A 23,754-nucleotide genomic window follows, 5' to 3' on the forward strand; every position below is an offset into this window, starting at 1 on the left:
TGGAATGTCCCTTTAGATGCTTTCCATCAGAGATGGAGGAGACAGATTACACTGTGTGTGTGAGCGAGTGTGTGAATCTGCGTGTGTGTGACATCTAAACACTACAGGAGTTAATCAGCAGCAAAGTGGCTGTTAATTCAAACCTTTTCCTAAATCACATCAGCAGTGTTTGCATTGCAGGACAGATTTGTGGATAAGTCTGCTTCCTGATAACCATGTTGGAGGTCCTGCATCACAGTCTGGTGGTACGTGGACGTCTCTTAATACAAATATGTATTCCTTTGTTTATGAGTGAATGCCCACCTGACTCGAGGCAGATCCTCTTGGGCTATTAGTTCCATCAGCTGCTCGTTTCCAGCCAGACGCAGGTGAGTCAAACTCTGCAGGCCACTCAGAGGCAGAGAAGAAAGCTGATTGGATGACAAGTCACTGCAAAAACAGAGGAAACCAGTTAATTATATTCTATAACTAATTCAGATAAATTTAAGGAAAACAGGCCATTTTCCCGTCTCCTGGACATCTATAGGTTAAAATCTCACACAAACCACAAATCTTCAACTTAAAATGACATATTTAAGGGCAGTTGAACATATTTGCTGAAAATTTAGCAGCTGTTTTAACGTGCTTCCTCAACTTTTCAATCAAAAATGGTTTTCCAGGCACCCGTTCAGCTCACGAGTTTGCGTCCGACCTGTGCTGCGCTTCTTTGTCTACTTCCTCTCCCTGCTTTCCTGTCCACTCTCCACTACTATGCTATCTAATTTTTATAAAAGGAATTTTTAAAAAATGGTTTCAAAACTACTAACCAATGTTCAGACAGATAAAGAACTCACAGTTTGGTGAGAGCAGGGAGAGCAGAGAATGAGTTTGGCTTCACTGATGACAGTCGATTCCAGGACAAATCACTGCAGGATAGAAAAACATGAAGTCAGAAAACAAACCAGCAGTCATGTGATCAGAAATAGTGATTTATGATAATAAAAAATATGTCAGTTAAATCTACAAGAAGTTAGTTCTGCTAAATACCAGCCTTGGTGCCTGAGATTTAGTTGCTTTTTCCTTAACAGAAAGAACTCTGATGTTCTTCTGGTTGTCAACCCAGTCTGCAGGGTTTGTGAAAATATGTAAAAAAATCAATGCGTTTCATCTTCTTTTGAATTTTTCATGATTGTATTTTAGCCTATGAATACCTTGTGTGCAGACACATAACCTTCTCTGTATTTTTTGTCCAGTTTTGTTTACTCCACTTTAATCTGTTGGTAAGCTTTGTACGCTGACCTGATCTCTGCTGTTGCGTAGGCTGTTAGTTTGGATTAAAGCGAAAGCACCACAGGCCTACGAAACAGCAGGTCTTTGTTTCTAATCCCAGAACAAAAGAAACTGTGCACATAATACTCTTACGTCTGTAATACCATAATAAAATTAGCAGTAATGTTAAGAGAGGCATGTCTCGTTTCTCAGTTTGAGATGCTGTAATACTGGAGGCTGCAAATATTCAAAACTACAATAGTCCTAAGTGTAGTGTTAGTACGAGCTGTAGTATCAGGTGTAGTGCTGTGCAGATTCTTGTCTTTGTTCCAAGCCATAGCATCAAACCTGTCCCATCCACAAGCGGACCACCTGGATGACTAAGTGAGTTTCCATTTGGAAATACTTACAGAGGGATCTCTGCTCAGGATCTGCTGGCCAATTAAATTGGCGATGTGTGTCTGTGTGTGTGTGTGTGTGCGCGCGTGTGTGTTTGCATGCTTACAGTGAGCGTAGTGATAGCAGACCAGCGAATGTGTTTTCCTCCAGTTTTTCTACCACATTGTGATGCAGATCACTGAAAAACACACACATGTTTGTATTTCTATCTTTGAGAGGACCATCGCTCATATGATGCATTCACATGCTGCTCCATCAACCTGAGTTCTCGGGCTGTAAATGAAACATGGTTTATGGAGAAGGTTTGGATGAAAGGCTGGAGTGTGTGGAGAAATGCCAGCTAGTCTGGTTGATTTAATGAAGGTAACTCCAGGTCCCTCTATTCATTGTTCAGTAAAATTACAAAACCTCCAGACACATTCCCCTCCCACATGTATTCTGTTGATTTTTGCAACTCTCTTATCTCTTTTTTCACTTGTAAAATCTCAGACATTCACTGTCAACTTAACTCTTTGGGAGCTCCTGACTCTGAAGTAGACTTCCTGGTTCCCCAACTGTCTTCCTGTCAGTTATTTTCAAGCTTTACTCTTCCCTCCATAACTGACGTATCTAATCTCATTAAAAAATCTAAGTCATCCACCTGTCAACTTGACCCTCTCCCTACTGTGTTAGTTAAAGCCTGTCTTCCCTCATTAGCACCTCTCATAACCAATATTATTCATTCCTCCCTGAACACTGGAATTGTTCCTGAAGCACTGAAAAAGGCTTCTGTTATTCCAATTCTCAAAAAGCCTGGTGCAGACCCCAATAACTTTGATAATCTTTGCCCTATATCAAATCTCCCCTTTATTTCAAAAATTCTTGAAAAAGTTGTTGCCGCCCAGCTTCATTTACATCCCAATGACCATAATCTCTATGAACAATTTCAATCTGGTTTCCGCCCCAATCATAGCACAGAAACGGCTTTGTTAAGAATTACCAATGACCTTTTGATGGCAGCTGATTCTGGTCTCCTATCCATTCTCATCCTTCTTGATCTTAGTGTGGCGTTTGATACCATTTCTCTCCTGAACCGGTTAGCATCCATTGGTATTAGTCATAACCCCCTTGCCTGGTTTACCTCCTATCTCTCAGACCGCACTCAGTTTATCCAACTTAAATCCCATTCTTCAAGTCTCCATCCTGTTTCTGCTGGTGTGCCCCAGGGTTCAGTATTAGGGCCTCTTCTATTCATTATTTATATGCTTCCTCTTGGTTATATATTCCAAAAATATAATATAAATTTTCACTGTTATGCCGATGACACCCAGCTCTACCTTTCTTCTAAACTCAATTCATCCCTCCCACCTACCTCCCTCTCAGACTGTCTTATTGAGATTAGATCCTGGTTCTCCTCCAATTTCCTCAAACTTAACAGTAATAAATCTGAAGTTTTACTTGTTGGTACACCATCTATCTTAACCAAATCCCACAGTTTTTCCATTAACATTGAAAATTGTCCCACCCTTCCCTCCCCTCAGGTTAAGAGTTTGGGTGTCATACTTGATAATACTCTTTCATTCCAGTCTCACATTAATTACATAACCCGGTCTGCTTACTTCCATTTACGTAATATTAACCGACTCCGTCCCTTCCTTACTCCCCATGCTGCTGCCATCCTTGTCCATAGTCTTATTACGCCCCGTATTGATTACTGTAATTCCCTCCTATTTGGTCTCCCTAAAAGGTCCCAGATCGGGTCATAACTTGCACTCCGTTAAGAGCTCATATTACCCCAGTTCTTCAGCAGCTTCACTGGTTGCCCATAGAAGCCAGGATAAATTTTAAAATCTTGCTTCTTACATACAAGTGTATCCATAAATCTGCTCCTTCATATTTGTGTGACCTGCTCCATATCGCCACTTGATCTAACTCATATCCCCCCAAAACTAAATCTGAAGCCCTGAACTGTACAAACTCTCAACTCTCACTGTGCAAAATGTCCTCACAAGGCCCAGAACTCACTGCGGTCCTCACAAAAACAGACATACATGCACACACACATTAGCCATCGTTGTTTCCATTACATCACTAAAGAATCTGTTTTACAGCAAGTGTTTCCTGAATGACCTGATTGGTCAGAAATAGACTATGAGGGTGATAATTATTCCCATAATGCACAGCTGTCTGTACTTTATTGATTGTTATGGTAACTTCAGATTTAATAACTGTGTCTTAAAAGCTTCACGGGCAAAAAATAAGCTATATCCGACCCTCCCAAAAAAAAGGCAATAAAACATTAAGAAGAACAGTTTAATTAAATGTAAAATGAACATTAAACTCACATTTTTCGAATGCTCTCACAGCCGGAGAAGCTGGGAAGAGTCTGGATTTGATTATAGGAGAGATCGCTGCAGAGGGAGAGAGTGAGTTGAAGCTGTCAGCACCGTAATTTCCTATACACACTGAACACATCACAGCAGCTCCCAGCATACAAGCCAAGACTTAAAAAAATATCTGAAATAAATGAAGCAACAGCAGATATGATTTGATGGACAGACATGAATAGTCCCTGATGATATACAGGGCCTTCAGGGACCACCTTCAGCCTGAGTTCAGTGTTCAGAGACATGCAGAGATGTGGATGTAATTGTTGTGTTTGGACTCACAGCAGCTGCAGCTTTGGAAGCTGCTCACAAACCGAACTGGGCAATGAGGTGATTTGAGCTCCGGTGATAGTCCTACACACAGAGAGATAAAACAGAACTAGTTTTCCACGGGAGCAATTTAGAAGTACATTAAAAATGTGTTATGTATTCACAGCCCTGTTTCTAATAAGAAGAAACAGGGCTGTGAATCTTGTGAAAATGAAACAACCTAAAAGATAAAATACTAAAACTTGGAATTTTTAAGTTTTTTTCCCCCACAGATATTACATTCATATTACAAATTTATCATCAGCAACATGTTTAAAAAGAATGTGCCAGGGAATATTTCACAGTGTGATGCCTTCGACCTTCTTTAAAAAGAGTTCTTGCTTGTTGCAAGTTAGCTAGCTGCTCCATAGATCTGGACTGCCTTTGTCATATATTTAGTTTCATATTGTTCCAGATGTTTTTAAAGGGCTGGGATACATGCAGAATGTGGTTTGGCATTGCTATCCTGAAATATGCACTCTTTCTCGCACAGAGACGCTGGGAATCTGGGTGGTGACATATGTTTCTTCAAAGTCTTTTTGTAATCTTTATATTACAAAAAAGGGCCATAAGGATAATCCATAAAACTGGTTACGGAGATCATACAAATCCACTATTCTTAAAATCAAAAATTCTAAAATTCACAGATCTGGTTCATTTTCTCACTGCACAAATTATATATAAAGCAATAAATAACCTGCTTCCTGACAATATTCTAAAAATGTTTTCTAAAAGGGAACGGGGATACAATTTGAGGGGGGAATTAAATTTAAAACATCCTCGTATCCGTACAACATTAAAAAGTTTTTGCATCTCTGTGTGTGGAGTGAAGCTGTGGAACAGACTAAGTAAAGATATGAAGCAATGTCCAAGCATGGCGCAGTTTAAAAAGCGGTTTAAGGATATGGTTTTTACAGGGTACAGGGAAAAGGTAGAGATTTGATAGGGTGTTCTTGTCTAACATTTTCATGTGTGTGCGGGTGCACGGGTATGCTGGTATGGGTATATATATATATTTGTAGGTTGTGTATCCTTGAGGTGTTAATGGGGTTATTGAAAATGTGTATATGTGCGTATGTGTATATACGTATGTATGGATAGATAGAAACATATATGTATATATATATTAAAAAAAAAAAATTACACATAACATATAATGTAATTGCAAGGAGGTATTCTATTGATACTAGATAGTGGAAAAGGGGTGGGATTAAATAAGCTTATGCTTCTTCCTGCTCCTTTTTGAACATGAACGTTATTTGGAGTTGTGGTTGCTCGTTTTCCTTTTGTTTTGCTGTGTTCATTTGTCTCTTTTAATTCTATTTTGTTGTACTTTTTCAACATGTTCAAAATAAAGATTCAATCAATCAATCAAAAAAAAGTCTGTAGAAACCGTTGAACATCAATGCTGCTGTCACCGATGAACAAGATACTCCCCCCACAGGCACTAAGGCCTCTGCAATACCATCATGGAGGATGGCATGGTCTTGCGTAAATAAGCAAGGTCTTCATCTGGATGCATTTGTTTTTTAAGTAGGATTATACAACTTTCTCAGCCTGATCGTGACGTTTAAAAAAAATAAATAGGAAAACTGTTAGATTTTTTAATTTTTAACATTAAATAAGGTACAAGAAGTAAGGAAATTTGTGTTTGGTTGATTATTTCTTTATTGTGACAGTGCTTCTTGGCAGTAAATGTTATACTGTTGAAAAACTTGTTTATTTCCTCTTAAATGGTGCCACACTTGTAAGGAAATGAATTTGTTGGTTGAGCAGCAGAGTTGAGTATGTGGTTTGCACCCATGAAAAAATTGACAAATCTTCTCTGCCAATGACAAACAGCTTATTCTGCTTTTGGCTTTTGTTTTGAGTTTATTGTACTCCAGGTGTTTGCCATCACTGGAGGCAATCTTAAAGCAGAAAGACATTGAGATGAGGTTCTGCAACTTGTAGCAATCCCATATCTCCACAGTCTGGGACCAAACTCTATACTCCAAGATGACAGTATTTGCCCCCACAGAGCGGAGTTTATCAGAGACCACATCCAGAATTTGGGAGTGGAGAGGACGTAACGACCTGCCTGCAGTCTTGACCTCAACCCCACTGAACTCTTGTGAGATCAGCTTGGCTGTGCTGCTCTTGTCAGAGTGACAAACACACCCACACTGACCGACTTGCGGCAAATGCTGGTTGAAGAATGGGATGTCATCTCTCAGCAGTGCATGTCCAAGCTCATGACAAGCATGACGAGGAGGTGCCAGGCTGTCGTAGCTGCACATGGTTCTTCCACATGCTACCTGTTTGTTTAATGAACAAATTGTTTCTTCAGACTTCACTCATCCTATCCAGTAAACGACACCAGACAAGAGTCAGTAGCAGAATAAGCTGTTTGGCATTGGCAAAGAAGATCTGAGTTTTTCATGGGGGCAACCCACAGATGCATTTTCCTTGAAAATGTGGCTCCACATCAGAGGGAAAGGGGAAATAAACAGGCTTCCTAGTGCTATAAGATTTATTGCTAGAAAGTTTGTTACAACAAAAAAAAAAAACAACAATCTGCCAAACACAGATTCTTTTGGCTTGTAAAGCCTTTAAGAAAGTGATTAAATCTGAAATTAAGTTATTGTTGTCTTTGAACCATTTTCCATTTATTGTAGTCTTGTTTTTTTTTTGGAAACAGGTTAGTACACAACATGTTTGGGTATATTGTATTGTAAATTGTGTAAAATAAACTGTATATGCTTGTTAAATAGCATGTAGAAACATTGTGATGTGTCCAGGGGCATCCACAGTGCATTACACTTTACAGCCATGTGTTGAGGTGCTTTGAAGTTGCATTAAGGTGGAATGACTCCCTCATCCACATGGCTGAAATGAAGCCAGTACAGTAATGAGTAATACGGTGAGCGGTCCAAGCTCATTATATGAAAAATAAATCATCAATATGGAAAAGTCTGATTAAAGAAAAGCAGCTACGTGCAGAATTTGGATTCACAGGATGAAACAGGATGTTGGAGAGGGGGGTTAACACTGGAGAGGGTCAAATGGAAGAATGTGGGACGGTTTGTTTGGTTGGACTTTTTATTTCCACCTACTGGTTCAGCATGAGGTTACTGCTAAATACACACTGCTTTCAGAAATGAGCTTAAATGGAAAAAGACAAGAAAATAAACACAGCCAAGGTGTTTATTGTGACACGGAAAAGTGGGTCACAACAAGGAGAAAGAAGGGTTTTAATTTCACGCCGAGCTGCAGAAAAATAAAGTTACAGTCTGTCAGATAGAATAATAATTGCTGCGTATTAATAACAGCAGTGTGATTTGGGGTGTTCAGCTCTCAGAAACACACTCGGATATGAAACATTCCTGTGTGTGTGTGTGTGTGTGTGTGTGTGTGTGTGTGTGTCACTTACAGGCTCTCCAGGCTTTTGGTTCCCGTCAGATCTGGAAACTCAGTGAGATCTGCAGCTCCATTCAGAGATCTGAGAATTGGACACGGAAAGAGCGTTTAAGCTAAGAGAAGCAGAAAATGATTTACTGCGTTTCATTATTTGCGTAATTAACATCTGCACTGAACAAAAGGGCAACAGGGAGGTTGAGTCTGCATGTCATATATGCTCAGCGATTACTTGATATTTCTCATCTAAAGCTGTCAACACTTGGATCTGTCATGGGGCGGATCTGTGAGGTTCAAAGACAGAAGCTTCGACTTCAGTTTATCAGTGCTGCTTCTTCTTCTTTCAGCTGCTCCCTTCAGGGGTCACCACAGGGAATCACTTAACCCACTCTCACCCAAACCCCCCATCCTCCTCAGCCACACCACCCTCTGCATGTCCTCCTTCACTTCAATAGTTCTGTCACCACCAGCTTGGCCTCCTGTCTTTTTTTTCAGTGCCACCGTCTCCAAACCAAACATCACAACAGGTCTCACTACCATCTTGTAAACCTTGCCTTTCAGTCTTGGTGCTGTCCTTCTGCTACAGTCGGCCATTGCTTTGGATGGTATTCAAACTCAGTTTATGGACATGTTCATTGGAAACCACTGAACCTGTCTTTAGTGGCTGAAGGAAAGGACAGATGGACATCTCTTTGACTCCACAGCTACTGCTTTATGCCATCCATACATCCAGATGTAAGACATTTTGGTCCAGCATCTTATGTTGTCATGCCATTTTGCTTTGATGCAGAGCTGAAACTTCTGAGGCAATGGAAGATACCTCTACCATACTAAGGGCCTGTGACAGGCCAGAGGGCATTTTGATCATCCTTGAGGTGCAGATGGTCCTACATGAGTTGGCTAACTTTGTAATAGCTGCTGCCACGCTCTACCTTCAGAGTATATCTCTGTGGCACTACTGAAACTGGTCTTGGAGCTTGAATGCGGTGCATTTACAGCTTGGTTTTGAAAGATTTTACTAATGATATATTCCTAAAACAAAATCAGAAAAATGTCATTTGTTTTCCTGAAATAAAGATAACTTAAGGACTTGTGATGCTGCATGAAGGGTCCAGCAAAATGTCTTCAGGTGCCGTGTTGAAAGAAATAAAAAAGAAACAACTATCTCACATACTTAACGTGTTGACTGGAAATCCAGAGCAGAAATTATGTAATACTGATAATATACATATCTATGACAAGATTGTTAGACAGAAATTTGTTTCATGGGCATTATTGCACATAGACTCATCTTATTTGGAACTTTATTCATGTTTAATGAACATCCATCAATCGAACAGAAGATATACAGTGATTAATAAATTTATTAGCGCACCACCCAATGGAAGGATATGCCATAGCTATCCTAATTGCACAGTATTGGTAATTACTGAAATCATGTTTTATGTTTCTGTAATCTGTTAATCAGCCTGTATGAACAAGCTTGGTAATTTTTAAATACTTGCTTAAATATTTAAATACTTTAAATACTTTACTTGCATTCCTGAACAGAAAAAATATATATTTTAATTTGTTGAATGTTATGCTTTCAAGTGCAGTGTGTTGGCTTAAATTTGGGTATAAAATTGGGAATTCAGTTTGTTTTTGTAACAATATAAATGTAGTTTTGCAGATGTTTTGGACAGATGTCTAAAATACCTGTTTTTTTTTCTTGTTTGTTTTTTTTGGGGTAAAATTCCCTGCTCCTTTTATTGACTTCTAAGAATGGAAGAAAGTTCCCATATTTATGTAGACATGTTTAAAAAATTGCTCCTTGATATCAGTTTCACTTTTAGTTTATGCCTGTTTGTCTAGAAATGATCATTTGGACCTTTATGAATATTATCGGTTCATAAAGTTTGAGGAGTTTATGTTATGCCAGCCTCCTCTTTGAATGTCTGGAAGGAGTTTCTGGTGTGAAGGTGAAGGTCCTTACAGTTCAATCTAAATTGGGATTCAAGAATATTTAGAAAAGATTCAGTAGTTGTAACTGACTCATTGCTTTGAGACTTATTTATGTCTCTGATCTTGATTAGGCAGAAGTAAAAATGTCTCTATTCTATTGTTTGTCAGGCAGAAAAGTCCCAAAACATACTGAAGCACTTAACAGGTTTAGTTAAATCTATAAAAGTGCTGTGCTGTGTTATTTGTGTGTTGAATTTGAGTGTTTCTCACAGCATGCGAAGCTCTGGTAGGTTCTGGAAGGCCGATCGTCCAACAGAGTGAATTGGGTTGTCATAAAAAAATCTGCAAAACGTCCACAAAAACACGTTTTTCATCTCAGGCTGCAGTGAGAAGCTAACAAGTGTTAAACAGAGGTTAGCAAAATTACTTAAGATGCTGCATATAAACATGGAGACAGCCACCATGCTATTGTAGCTTTTTGATTTCTCATACGACAGTGGATCGAACTGAGAAACCGAGGGGCTCTGCATGCCCCACCCTAAAACATAATAAAACATGTTTCATGATCTTTTTAAAAAACATTATTATCACTAATAATTATCACCGACCATAAACATCATGTTTAGTTCAACAAAACTCATCAGAAAAGTTTTTATCAAGGTGATGACGGAGTAAGAAGAAGGATCATCATTCATGACTGTCACTATCTTGAGGATATAATAAATAATAGATGAATTTAGCAGATTATTGATTTTATCCTCATTAATTTTGGAACCAGGAAGTAAAAAATATTGCAATCTGTTGAATCTGTTATTAGTTGTACCTACATGGTGTTCAGTAAAGGGTTCCCAGTGAAGGCGTGCTCCGGGATAGACTGGATGTTGTTGCTATGGAATCCGCTAAACGGGAAGATAAAGGAAATTAGTTTCCACCATGTGTTATTATAAAAGTTCCTTCCTTCATTTCATCATGATTACTTGGAAGCTTCCCTCGCCCTTCTCGTTATTTTGATGACAGTCGTGATTGATTGAACTAACTTTTAGGGAAATTTTTTTATTGATTTTGTCCTTTTTTCTTTTTCATCAAATATGTAAACAGTCAAGCATAAGATGCTGTCCACATCTTGCCTCATATGCTAACGTTTGCTAAACCGGAGAACCTGAGCTAGCCATGTCTGCTGTGTGGATAAACAGATGCCTTTTTCAATCAGTCGGTTGAGACTCACAGCTCCTTGAGGTGGCTGAGTGTTCGTATGGCTGTGGGAAACTCCATCAGGCTGTTGTAGTTCAGATCTCTGAAGAAGAAAAAGAGAGATTTTCTTAAGTAGCGTCTTCTGCAGCGCCCCCTGGTGTGTAAATGCCAAGGTGCTAAAAAATTCTGATGAACTTTGTTGAGTTAATTACTTTTCACATCAGTAAAGAAGAAAACTAATATTTCTGTAATATTTCTGACAATAAAATGTTTATAAATTAGAAAAATGTTTGTTTCAATTAGAAAAATAATTGGATTGGTCACCAGTAGCAGGAAGCACCAGTTATACTGGCAATGGCAAAGTCTAGGCTAGAAATACAATCTCTGTATTCTCTCTGAGAATTGTGGACTCTCAATTTGAATATAAATCCCATATTAGTATTGATAAATCTCAAATTGAGAGCATAGTGTAAAGTAGAGATGGCACGATACCACTTTTTCATGTCCGATACCGAAACTGATATCATAAATTTGGATATCTGCCGATACCAATACGAATCTGATATAGTGTGTTTTTTAATCAATAAAACTGTTTTTTAATATCTTGCTGCTTTTTGTATAAGTTCATACTCAAGTTAAAAAAAAAACACTAAAGCTATTCTGTTATACCTGTATGCAAAAAATGCACTGCACCCAAAATATTTCATAGTTCAGCAATACTGATCAATCTAATAAACTTAAATCTACTCCATCCTCCCTATTCTGGTATTTTAAAGAGTAAGCAACCTAACTAATATAGTTCTAAAACTCCCAGCAAAAAAAAAAACAAAACAAAACAAAAAAAAATAGGGAAACCCCCACCCTCCACCTCATGATGCTTAATTGACGTAATCAACTTTAATTTGATGCAGTGTGAAAAAAAATGCACAGAAATAAATTATTTTTCAAGAATAATTAAATAGATTCAACATCTTTCTTTAACAGAATTGCAGACTGCACAGCCTTCCCAAAGGAAAAAGTACTATAGCTTACTAGGGTATATTAGACTTAATAGTTACTATATACAGTAATGGACTTCTATACATTTTACATCAGATTAAAACTTTGGGTGTAAGATTCAGATAATTATTTATTAAAAGCTAGACATTTTAAATGAGAATAAGAAAGAAAAGTACGTCTTTGTGCCCCCTTTTCCCTGTTAATGCCCTATCGGCCCCCCTGGCTAAACTTCACCCTGCACAGTTACCAGCCGTCAGCTACGTAGAAAAGGATCCTGTTTGTATAAAGTAATATTAAATAAATTCTAACAACAGATTATCAAGCTTAAACGTGCTGCTGTTGTTCAGCCGCTGGTTTCCTCTTTCTGGCGCGAAGTGGGCGATAGACAAGCAAGAGAGATGGACTCGCGACAGAAAAGCCGATCAGCTGATCATTGATCAGTTTCATGATTGAAGTAGCAGCAGGAGAGGGAGAGAGAGAGGCGGTCACTCCATATATCGGTTGTAAAGCTTAACGCAGGAATGCTTTACAAACATTCAGTGATGAACTTACACATTTGCTTTACTTCTCTCTGGGATAACTTCCTCGGAGATGAAATGCCTGATTGGTAGCGAGGCTACAAATACACACAGCCGCTCTATCACGTGAGGCATACTGCTGCCACGTGCTACGGTTATGATCCGAGTTACGCTGTGTCACAAGTTGTGTGAGGTGGGTTTTTTTATATTTAATGGATCGGATTACATTTTTTATTTCTCTCCGATATCCAATCCAGTAATTTATGTCAGTATCGGACTGATACCGATACATCAGATCGGTCCATCTGTAGTGTAAAGTATATAGAAGTATATACACTTTATATATAACTCTGTACTCTTAATGATAACCTTTAGATTGGGAATACAGCATGGTAAACACCTGCACTTGGGGAATAATATGCTTTAAACAAGGAATGTTGGGAAGCAAATAGCACCAAAGTCACACCAATAGTCTAAACTGGAAATTTCATCTCCAGACTGGTAACTGCTTCACATTTAGAAAACCAGCTCTACATTGGGAATTATGTTAGTTCGATTACAAAAAAGCAGTTTTTAAGAAGCTGTGGGAATGTCAGCTTTCGATTAGAAAAGTGTTTCATGTAAATGTTTGTGTTTCAAGTTTGATGTTTAGCTTAATCTTTTTCCCCCCATCTTTTTAGTTTATTAAAGAAACATTTAACTGTGCCTCCCTCTTTTGCTCTTTTCTTTCATCACCAGCAGAGACTAGAGCATTCTTCAAGTCCACACATGGCTTCAATTAGGTTCTCTCATCCATCTCTGGGATGCAGGTGGCTATTATACACACAAATCCACTGTGTGTGGAATGAAGCTGCCACATTGTGAAAAATACCATTAAATTGAAATTGCTTCCGTCTGGTTCTGAGTGTGTGAGTACATGTGTGTGTCCGGGGGACGATCAGGAACAACAATAACTGGTATGCTTTCTGTTTTCCAAGGTTATTATTGATGGAGCTTGGACGTTTGGGATTGGAGGAGAGATTTTTCAGACATCTACAATCAGGTTAGGATTTTTGGATTTGTGGGTGGGTTTGTATCAAGCCTTCTTGTTTCTGTCTCTCATAGATTATTTTAGTTTTGATGTAATGATTTTGATTCGTTTTTTTTGTAATGAATGTATTTACAGAGATAGGAAAACTAATAAACCTTTGCCTTGAAGTTAAGCAAATAATATGTTACATTAAATAGTAAATAGTAATCAAATATCATTTTAGCTTAAATTCTGCCTCCGAATAATTGTGTCTTCCATGTCCATGTAACAAGTGTTTTCTTTTATTACTTTGTACTTTGATTTATAGCGTCATAGATGCACATCAGTTAGCATGATTAGCCCCAGCCTTGCTAATGCTTGCTACACTTAGTAAGCTAATCTATTTATCCTCTAAACAGGAAATATTGAGTCAAATTTGTAATGTTAACTCTCGATGTTTTGAAGCGTAACATCAGGGGCATGAACAATTACGTTGGAAATATTAATCTGGGATACGATCGGTCAAAACTGGGACTAAAGGCTGTGCTAAAAATCCTGTGAGAGGTTATGAGTCATCATAGGCATTAAGGCTAACTCTAATTTAGGACAATTTTGTTAATGAAAGTCAGCTCAAGATTTGGACATCTGCTGCCCTATGACAACTGGGATAAGCTCCAACCCAATGAATAAATGGGAAAAAAATGGATGGATGGATGGACGACCATTATCAAATCTGGGTTAGGGACATCAGCCATGCTCGACACAAGCTTTGGATATTATCATTTTTAGATAGTCTGTACTGGAATGGTTGACTCTTGGATAAACACCTTTACAGTGGGAATGGTCAGCTCTGCACATAGAGTGATAAACCTTAGCCAGTGAACTAGAAGAGTTCAAAGACAGACCCAATGAAAATGGGAAATACAGCAGGTTGAAATAAACCCAACTGATCCCTTAAGACTTGGTTTTCATTGACATATATTACTTTCTCTACTGAAAATAATTAAGAACATGCTATGGCTCATTATCTTGACTGTCAGGTGTCAGTCAGCATGGTGGTTTTTATTTTTGTGGGTTGGGTCATGTTACCCACAAACAAAAGGTTTGTGTGGAGATGTTTTGAGAGCTGGATTTTGGTCTTCTGTTCACCACTGTTTCCGTCACTTACTGGAACCAGAAAATCTTAATTTGGCCAAAAGGGAGGAGGCCTACATGAAACATGAAAGAATGTTCTTCCACAAGTCGGATGTGTTTTCCTTTAGGTCTGATCAGAGCTTGGTCGCATTAATTTTTTTCTGCTCTCATATCCATTTTCCTGGTCCCTCTCTGTCTGTGTTTGTAGCTTCAGATGAACATGAGTCTCTGCTCTGGTTTATTATTGCTCATCATACAGGTACACAGCCTCCCAACACGCATACACACACAAACACATGCTGCCCATGAGTGTGTGTGTGCATGAATAGTAATTATGATTAGCATACAGCCCAGGCCACACACAGAGCCAGCTAAGCGCACACAAAAGTATTTCCAAATGAAGTCCGTGTATGTTTGTGTGTTTAAACCTGCTTCTCTGGTTGACTGAGAAAACAGAAACATTTCTATCCACACACACATTCCTCAGATTATACGCACACACACAACATAAACACACACACACACAGGTTAATCTGCTCTGTCTCCATTTAATATTTCCATGTAAAATGCTTACTGGTGACGGCAGAAACAACTGGTATCTCTCCATAAAGCGCCACGTGTGTACTGGCTTGGATTGCAAATGGTTAAAATAAGATTGATGATCATTTTAAGAGCGAGCATTTCTCAGAAAATTCCCACATGTGTTTCTGTTCAAGCACGCGCCATTTTTTAGATCTTAAAATCAGCTGTATGTGGAGCTCGTGATGCTGCTAGCCATCAGTAAACTGTACTGTATATTAATAATATACCTACAAATGACACAAATAGATGTTTTGATCTTGGACAAGTTGGTTGTAAAAAATATGTTTATGACAAAATAGAATATAAATCTAAAATAAAGCGTCTAACTTCTGTGATAAAGGTGAGGGTTTTACAGCCTATTTTTAGTCTTCCTCCCTGTATTAGTTAATTTCTGCCTTTATTTTGAAAGTCAGCAGCCTTTCATGTTTTTACTTCCTTCCTTTGTTCTTTTCCCACCCTGCTCACGGGCTTTATTGAGTTTCTCCCTCAATCTTTGTCTTCATCATCAATTCTTGCTCTCGAGTTTCTTGAGCCCTCCAATGACCCTGAGTTGGATAAAGGAAAGAAAATTGATGTTTTTCCATTGTGTGGATCTTATTGTTTATCTGAAAGCTCCAGATTCTTTATTTTTTCCAGCCTGACTGACCTGTCTCCTTGGTGTCTATAATTTGGATTGTTTACTAAGTTGAACAAAATAAATATGACGGCTCATCAAACAGACTGCAACTTAAGAAATCAAGAACAAACATGAAGAAACGTCAACACGTTGTGTTTTACGTGTTTTTGCAGCCTTTTTCTATTTGCTGGTGTTGCAGTGCAGTTGATCTCACAGGGCCACTGTAAAGTGCCATTATATACATTGAGCCTGAATATACATATATGACAGAAAACAACATAAAAAAAAATAAATGTATCAGATTTATCAATTGTTTTTTTTCTTCGTTTAACGTTTATTTATTACTTACTGCAGGGATCTCAAACTTTCTCCTGATAGTCAGAATTTGCCTTATAGGTAATCCAGTCCAGCCCACTGAATGCCTTTGCAAACTGAAATAAATGCAGGGATGGAGTGCATAATTTTCAAACAAGATGTGGGCTCCAGCTTATCAAAAAAAGATAATCAAGCTGTTTATTCTCTTCAAAGCCACAGATCTGAACTGTCAGCAGTTTTACAGTCTTACCATAGCTTGCCTTACCACATCAAAATAAAATATGTACGCTAAAGAGCAGTGCTAATATTGCTCTTTAAGGCGTTCTCTGGAGCTTTGCTGGTACTTTCTCTTTGTTTCCTTATATCTTTGTGCTAAGGTAGGCTAAAGATGAAACTCTTGAAAAGAAAGAAAAAAGATTCCTCCAAATCAGTGCAGGTTCTTTGAACATAAATCCCATTAAGGATCCTCTACAAATGTAAAAATTAAGGCTCTCTCATCTCCTAACCCTTCACCCTGACCCCAACTCAACCCTGACTGCTCTAACTCCTGCTCACACGCACTCACACGAGCGCACACACAGAAACTCACAGCGTCTCCAAACTGTGGAGTCCGTGGAAGCAGTTCGGTCCCATGGAAACGATCCTATTGTTGTTGAGATGCCTGTGGAGAGAGAGAGTGAGAGACTGATGGACTAATGAAGCAGACAAAGACTGTGTGTGTGTGCGTGTGTGTGTGTGCGCGTGTGTGTGTGCGTTCTTTCAAAGGGGCCCAGGAGTCTCTCAAGAAGGTTTTTTTCTTTTGGTAATTTCATGCAAATTAGCTTCAAACCGATTGGACAAAAGGAATGACAGCAGACTTCAATGCTGCCGCGCTGAATGCCATCACACAAACAGAGAGCTTGCATGTTATTAAGGAGCTAATACAGACGGATGGGGACAGTCGCTTCCACGGTTGAACTTAATGCTCCTAACAAAAATACACACAGATAAAAACAAAAACACTACCCAAAAAGTGGAAAAGAGTTTCTGTAAGCCTGCATATGAAGAATAGATCTGATTTAAATCCTGATGTTTTAAGGTCAGTAAACTTAAGTTAAGCTTTTTGAAATGAGGTTAAATTAAATTACACCACACACAACCATTTTTCTGAATCTGAAGCAGATATATGGGCAAAGAATGAATTTTTATTTATCATTTAACTCATTTACAAAATTTTCAACTTTAAAATATATAGATACATTTTTAAAAAGATAAAAAAAATTTAAGCTAAACTGTTGTAAGATGGTAGTCAGTGGTTATACAGCACCAAATTACAACAACAACAGCCTCAAGGTGACCGTTGTTGTGATTTTGTTGTTTCAAGATTTCATTTTGGTAAATGAGATTCTCGTTTTGATCTCCTCACAGAGTGTTTGCCTGACTTAAACTTGATTGGTAAATGAAAATCATACTACAAGCAGGAAATAAATGAAATCCATTTGACCATGAAAAATCTTTTTCTCCCTTTTGCTACAGATTCTTTATGTTTATATACAAATCTCAGAAATCAGTTTCTGAGATTACAGCTACTGGATCTATGCTAAAAAATGTCTCAATTATAACAGAATAACAGAGTAAGATAGCCTACTAATAAACTATCTACCTAAATCTAATGTATGGTATGTTTGTATGTTTGCTATGGACAACCACTGTTGGATTTACTCATAAATAAACCAAATTTAGCCAGCTCCTTTCATTGGTAACCAGCCTAGTTTAACAGCAAATCTACTACCAACACCATTAGTTAACTGGTCCTCCAAGACGGTCCTGTACACATTCCAACCATCTACAATGGAACCCTAGTGTCACATAAGGTGTTCTACTCTATTCTACTCTATTTGTTTGCTCTGGATAACCCAAGTTATGTATACATACAGCACCACCAGGCGGCCCAGCTTGCTGAAGGCATGGTCGGGGATGTGGCTGATGTGGTTGAGGGCAAGTGTCATGGCCTGCAGGGCAGGGAGCTCGCCCAGAGCCTCCACTGGGACCTCCCTCAGAGAGTTATCATCCAGCCAGAGGTGACGGAGTGAACGCAGGCCGGAGAAACAGCCAGCGGGAACACTAGAGATATGATTGGCATCCAGTCGGCTATGAAGAGATATACACACTGATTTTAAATGTACATTCAAGCAAACAGTTATGTGTACATATATATGTAAATGCATTTATTAAGTTTCACAGTTTCACACACACAATCTACACCCTTTTTGGCTCCTACCTCAAAGCACACTGTGCGCTGTCGATCCTACGTGCTGCACAATAATATTCAATATTTACTGCTATATTCACATAGATCATCGCGATGATGTTGTTTATTATATTGCTCTCTTTTTTTTTTGCTTGTTTTCTCTTTTTCTTTCTCAACAGGTGATCCAGGTGATTGATATGTGTATTTTTTGTCCGTTTGTTTTGTTGGTTTTTGTTTTTTGCCCTTCATCACCGTTCCTCTTCCCTGCTGTTTTTCCCTCTTTCTTTCTCCCTTTTCTTTCCCCCAGTCAAGTCTGTCCCATGTGTAGCAAGTGAAAATAAAATAAAATAAACAATAAAAGCGATGGTGAATCAAAAATACCATTACGGCAAGGCTGGGATGGTCCATTTGGTAAAGTAAATCTGTTGGGCATCTTTCTTTGCCTTTAGACAATAATTCTGATGGCAAAAGAACCAAACGGGACAGGCGGAAAAAAAAAAAGTTTCACAGAGCAATTCTGTATACATATTGCCAATGAGTCAGGTTGGTGCAAACACATAACTGTATATAATATGCAGAATGTAAGATTTTTGGTACTAAAAGTTTTTTGCTCTTTGCCAGTAAACGAGAGGTAATTTCAAAACCCGATGATCATATAATATTTGCACATAGGAAAGGATGGCTAGCTAGCTCCAGATATCAGATAGAAACATCAGAAATCTTAAACTATTGGCCATTATCCCCAGAGACTGGGACGATTCCCAGATTGGTTTAATCAATAAATTAGGGACAAGAATTGTTTTCAAGCTGCTCCAAGACAAGATTTAGGGTTGACTCCAAAATTAAATTTTCTGTTTGGAGGTATTTAGAAATCTAGCAACGTTTCTGAATCAACTGTAGAAACATAAAAATTAATAAACAGCCTTTTAAATTGAAGAGTTTTCTTTTTCTTGAAACTAACAACATACAGTACAAAAAAGTGCAGTTACTAAAAAAATGGTAAAAAAAAAAAAAAAAACCCAAAACAAAACAACAACAAAACAAAAACAAAAACAATGACTAAATGTAGTGATGGAACCTTCGACTTCTGCTCTGCAGATAACATACTAATTTCTCATTTTTAATAAAAAGTACAAAAAACCCAGCCATCCTTTCTGCAATTTTTAACTTAATGCGGCATTATAGTTACATAATTAAGACACTTTAGAACTAATAACTCTCTTTACTGATTAAATTATTATTAAATTATTCACATAATAACAGAAAACATCTACTTTTTGAGATGCACAATAAAAGCTCTATGTTTAGAGACTCAAAATGCAAAACTGAAGGCTTCACTTCACTGTCTGTTCAAGAGGAACATTAGAAATCAAGTGTTTGACCAGCAGCAAAGGAATGATCGGCAGGCTGCTCAAGCACCACTCAACCAGCCTCTCGGCTCTCAGGTCAAATGAAGGTATTTTAATGACCACACTTATTACTCAGTGTGATTGTGTGGATTTTGTGAGTCGGACAAAGGCACAGCTCTCAAAAAGCAGGAAAATTAAAATAATAAGCCTTAATAAGTGAGTGACTGAACATTTGTTAGGCAGTGGTATTAAACAATGCAAAGACGCAAAAATAATTGCTTAATTATTTGAACTGAAGCATTTAAAGGTCCATTTTAATTTGTTTGTGTCTTGTTTATGTGTTAATTAACTTCTATACACATGTTACAGCATCAAAACATTTTTTTCAGTCTTACCACCCTGTTTGATTTTTAACTGTGTTGCTCAAAGAGAGGTTGTTAGGTAGAGCTGGATCAGGTGACCCTGAACCCTCTCTTAGTTACGCTGCAATAGACACTGACCACTTCTTCTTCACTCATCTGTTTTCACTCTTCACGAGTTTATACACCACTGTTTAATCATTACCTAATTCATTTTAAATTCTGGCTCTCTTTCACAGTGTGTCTTTTGTTCTGTTTCCTTCCCCTCACCCCAGCTGGTTGCAGATGGCTGCTCCTTCTTAAGCATTGTTCTGTAAGAGATTTCTTCCTGTTAAAAGGGAGTTTTGCCTTCTCACTGTTGCCAAGTGCTTGCTCATAAACTGAGTCATCTGATTGTTGGGGTTTCCTCTTTACACAACAATTTAGGGGCTGAGGCAACATTTGTTGTGTTTAGCACTATATAAATACAACTTATTTGAATATTATAATACATAAATACTTTTCCTGTTTTTTATAATATGAATAAAATCTGATAGACAGTGCTGTAATATTTCCCAATATGGAACATTTTACCTTTAACACCTGTTGATTTGTGCTCTGAATCAGGGAAGTTTGATTCAGATAAAGATGTTGCATATAGGATAAATGATAATTCTGCTAATGCTACATGCTCAGATTAAACTCAGTGATTGACTGATTGGGTGTGGGGATATTTGAGGCACAGAGATGTCTAAGGGTCTGGTCTTAATTTACTAATTGATCAGTTTAATATTAATTTAAAAAAGTTACTGAATATCATTCAGTTCCCTTTTACTGACTTTTGCTGTCTTGAGTTCAGGCAGAAAACTCACAGCTCTTTTGCAGGCTGTGCAACATAAACATGCAAGATCTGTAGATATAAAGAGAGAGCTGACTGTATGTTCATCCTAACAGTAGTTCCTCTGTTCACATGGAGAGAGAAGAGAAGGATGGGACTTCACATAATTGTCCATTAGATAAATGAGAGAGACCTTAGACCAAAAGAAAGACTCAGACGTCTCCATTCTTATACCCTTATCTCTCTCTCCCCCCCCCCCCAACACACACACACACACACACACACACACACACACACACACACACACACACACACACACACACACACACACAGCGAGAGAGAGGTACAGTTTCAGTATAATTACTGTGTGTTATCAGACTCAGAGAACACACTCGCTGCACTACATACATTAATATACTGAGCCGTGTGTGTGAGACAGATTCCTTTCCACCAAAGAGTAAAATGAAACGAAGGGATTAGTGCAGCGCTCCCTTTTTTGCGCTACGGACCGGTTTATGCCTTTAAGCTGTCGCGGATAAATACAACAAAATGAAACCAGTACTGGTAGCAAAAAAAGGAAGATTTATTCATCACCAGTGTTGGTCAAGTTACTTGAAAAAGGTTATCAGTAACTAATTACTGATTACTTCCCCCAAAAAGTAATCCTGTTACTTTACTGATTACTTATTTTCAAAAGTAATTAATTGTTAGTTACTTAGTTACTTTTTAAAAACACGATTTACAACCTGAATAGGTAATAAAGAAATAGATCTTTCAGCCCAATTCTACTTTTTCTGCATAATCCATCATATAAAATGTAATCAAATGGAAAAGTCCCTTTTTAAAACTTGTTTTATTAGTTTTAATCTTTTTACTTTATGCATCAAGCAAAAATGTAATTATATGCAACATTCTCTGACTGGAAGAAATTTGTTTAACATTTAAACTTATTTTCTGCACATTCCAGCACATACATTTATTTATTTTTTTGTGTTTACACTCACTCTTTCAAATAGATGCAAGTGAAACACAGCAGAAAATATCAAAGACTCAGCGGTCCTGTTGCTCTATTTTCACCTGTATAGCAGGCAGAGGTTTACCCTGGTGCAGATGTGCCACAGCAGTCAGTGGAAGAATCTGCGAGTTTGTCTATGAATTTCACATTCCGTCGTAGCGCACTCGGTGCTTGCTCGGAAGTTAAGGGTTTTTTCGCTGTAAAAAGAAGTTTTCTTCCCACGCAGTGAACAGCGGACACTAATGTTTTTGTCACTTTTTACGGAATCAAACTCAAAGTAAGGTCAGTACTTCCACACTTTAAACGCTGCACGCTCATACTCTCTCCCGCACTCGATATATTATCCATTGTTTATCTGCACACAGCTGTTGCCACGAACGTCGCACTCGCTTACGTCACTGTCACTCTTGCAAAAAAAATCACAGTTTTAGTAACGCAGTAACGCGGCGTGCTTACGGGAAAGTAACAGTAATCTAATTACCTTTTTTGCAATAGTAATCCCTTACATTACTTGAAAAAAGTAATCGGATTACAGTAACGCGTTACGCGTTACTGCCCATCTCTGTTCATAACACATTCAAAGACCCAGGGAAACCGAGTTAACCCTTCAAACCCTAACCTAATTTACCCTTTAAACCAGGGGAAGACAACTCCAGGCCTTAAGAGCAGATGTCCTGCAGGTTTTAGATGTGTCCTTGATCTAACACAGCTGATTCAAATGGCTAAATTACCTCCGCAACATGTCTTGAAGTTCCCCAGAGGCCTGGTAATGAACTACTCATTTGATTCAGGTGTGTTGACCCAGGGTGAGATCTAAAACCAGCAGGACACCGGCCCTCGAGGCCTGGAGTTGCCCACCCTTGCTGAAAATGCTAACCGTCACCCATGATGGGTTAGGGTTTAAAGGGTTAACAATAAAAACGATAAAAAAATAACAATAAAAACAGATAAAAACTCTGAAAACCATGAATTTCACACCCGAGCCTCAACTCTCACGGCCCGGTACCCGGGTTGAGGACCGCTGGATTAGTGTGTCTATATGTGTATTATTCATTTTTTGTAGGAAAATTAAGCCATTTTAATATCGCATGGACTTATTATTGGTTATTGGTAACTTTATTGTCCCTAACGGGAAATTGATTTGCAGTATGTCCGTACAAACAAACAAACAGACAACCAACAAATCACATACACACTCCAAAATAATATAATATAATATAAGCCTGAGAAAACAACCTAGATTTTTCATCAAAAAAGTACAATGTGCAATGGCAACAACACTTATGGTTTAGTGTTATTAACTATGATAATAGCAGTAGGTACAAAAGACAATCTATGTCTCTTTGTCTTCACTGCAGGCACTTTATAACGACGACCTGATGGAAGCAGTTGAAAATCATTAAAGAGAGGATGATCTGAGCACAACAGGACAGAGGTTGTCTTCCTCAGCACATAAAAACATATGTGCTGAGGAATATGTTAAAAACATATTTTAACAAATGTTCCCATAAGATACATCAATAGCACGAAGACAGATGGTGTAATTTAACTTGGGGTTAAAGTTAGGTTAAAGGTATAGTTATATTAAGCATAGATTCAAAATTAGGTTTACATAAGACAAATGATTATAGCACACAAAGGAATTTAAGAGAAACTAAAATAATACACAGTATTTATAAAAGATAAAACGTGTGGTCAGTAAAATGGCACGGTATATTTATAAAGAAAGAATTAACATAATATAATACACGAAACTAAAAAAAACCAAAGTGAAATGTGACTCACAGTGACTGCAGGTTGTGCAGGTTGTTGAAGGCTTCAGCAGGAACAGATCTCAACTGGTTGTTTTGAAGCATCCTGTATAAAACGCAATCAAAACTTTAACAAAAAGTGTTAAACGCAACAAAACAACACAAAGATGGTTTACAAGGACCACATTTTGGGAAATACTAGAGTCG

The 23,754-nt window shown here is 38.1% G+C and overlaps 1 protein-coding gene across 2 annotated transcripts in view; it reads right to left on the reverse strand.

The window, feature by feature from the left end:
- LOC146369538 (leucine-rich repeat-containing G-protein coupled receptor 5-like) overlaps window positions 1–23,754 on the reverse strand; it is a 50,136-nt gene that overhangs the window by 8,506 nt on the left and 17,876 nt on the right. For both annotated transcript variants that reach the window (XM_084909716.1, XM_084909715.1), the window contains exons 4-15: window positions 23,582–23,653; window positions 17,941–18,156; window positions 16,616–16,687; window positions 10,888–10,956; window positions 10,490–10,561; window positions 9,933–10,004; window positions 7,735–7,803; window positions 4,296–4,367; window positions 3,972–4,037; window positions 1,754–1,825; window positions 834–905; window positions 304–429 (exon numbers count right to left, since the gene is read on the reverse strand). In XM_084909716.1, coding sequence (XP_084765842.1) covers window positions 304–429; window positions 834–905; window positions 1,754–1,825; window positions 3,972–4,037; window positions 4,296–4,367; window positions 7,735–7,803; window positions 9,933–10,004; window positions 10,490–10,561; window positions 10,888–10,956; window positions 16,616–16,687; window positions 17,941–18,156; window positions 23,582–23,653 — 1,050 coding nt within the window. The remainder of the gene's footprint in view (window positions 1–303; window positions 430–833; window positions 906–1,753; window positions 1,826–3,971; window positions 4,038–4,295; window positions 4,368–7,734; window positions 7,804–9,932; window positions 10,005–10,489; window positions 10,562–10,887; window positions 10,957–16,615; window positions 16,688–17,940; window positions 18,157–23,581; window positions 23,654–23,754) is intronic.

Source organism: Perissodus microlepis, chromosome 17 (genome assembly GCF_051167445.1).
Source record: "Perissodus microlepis isolate ML-2025 ecotype Zambia chromosome 17, ASM5116744v1, whole genome shotgun sequence".
Classification (NCBI taxonomy): domain Eukaryota; kingdom Metazoa; phylum Chordata; class Actinopteri; order Cichliformes; family Cichlidae; genus Perissodus; species Perissodus microlepis.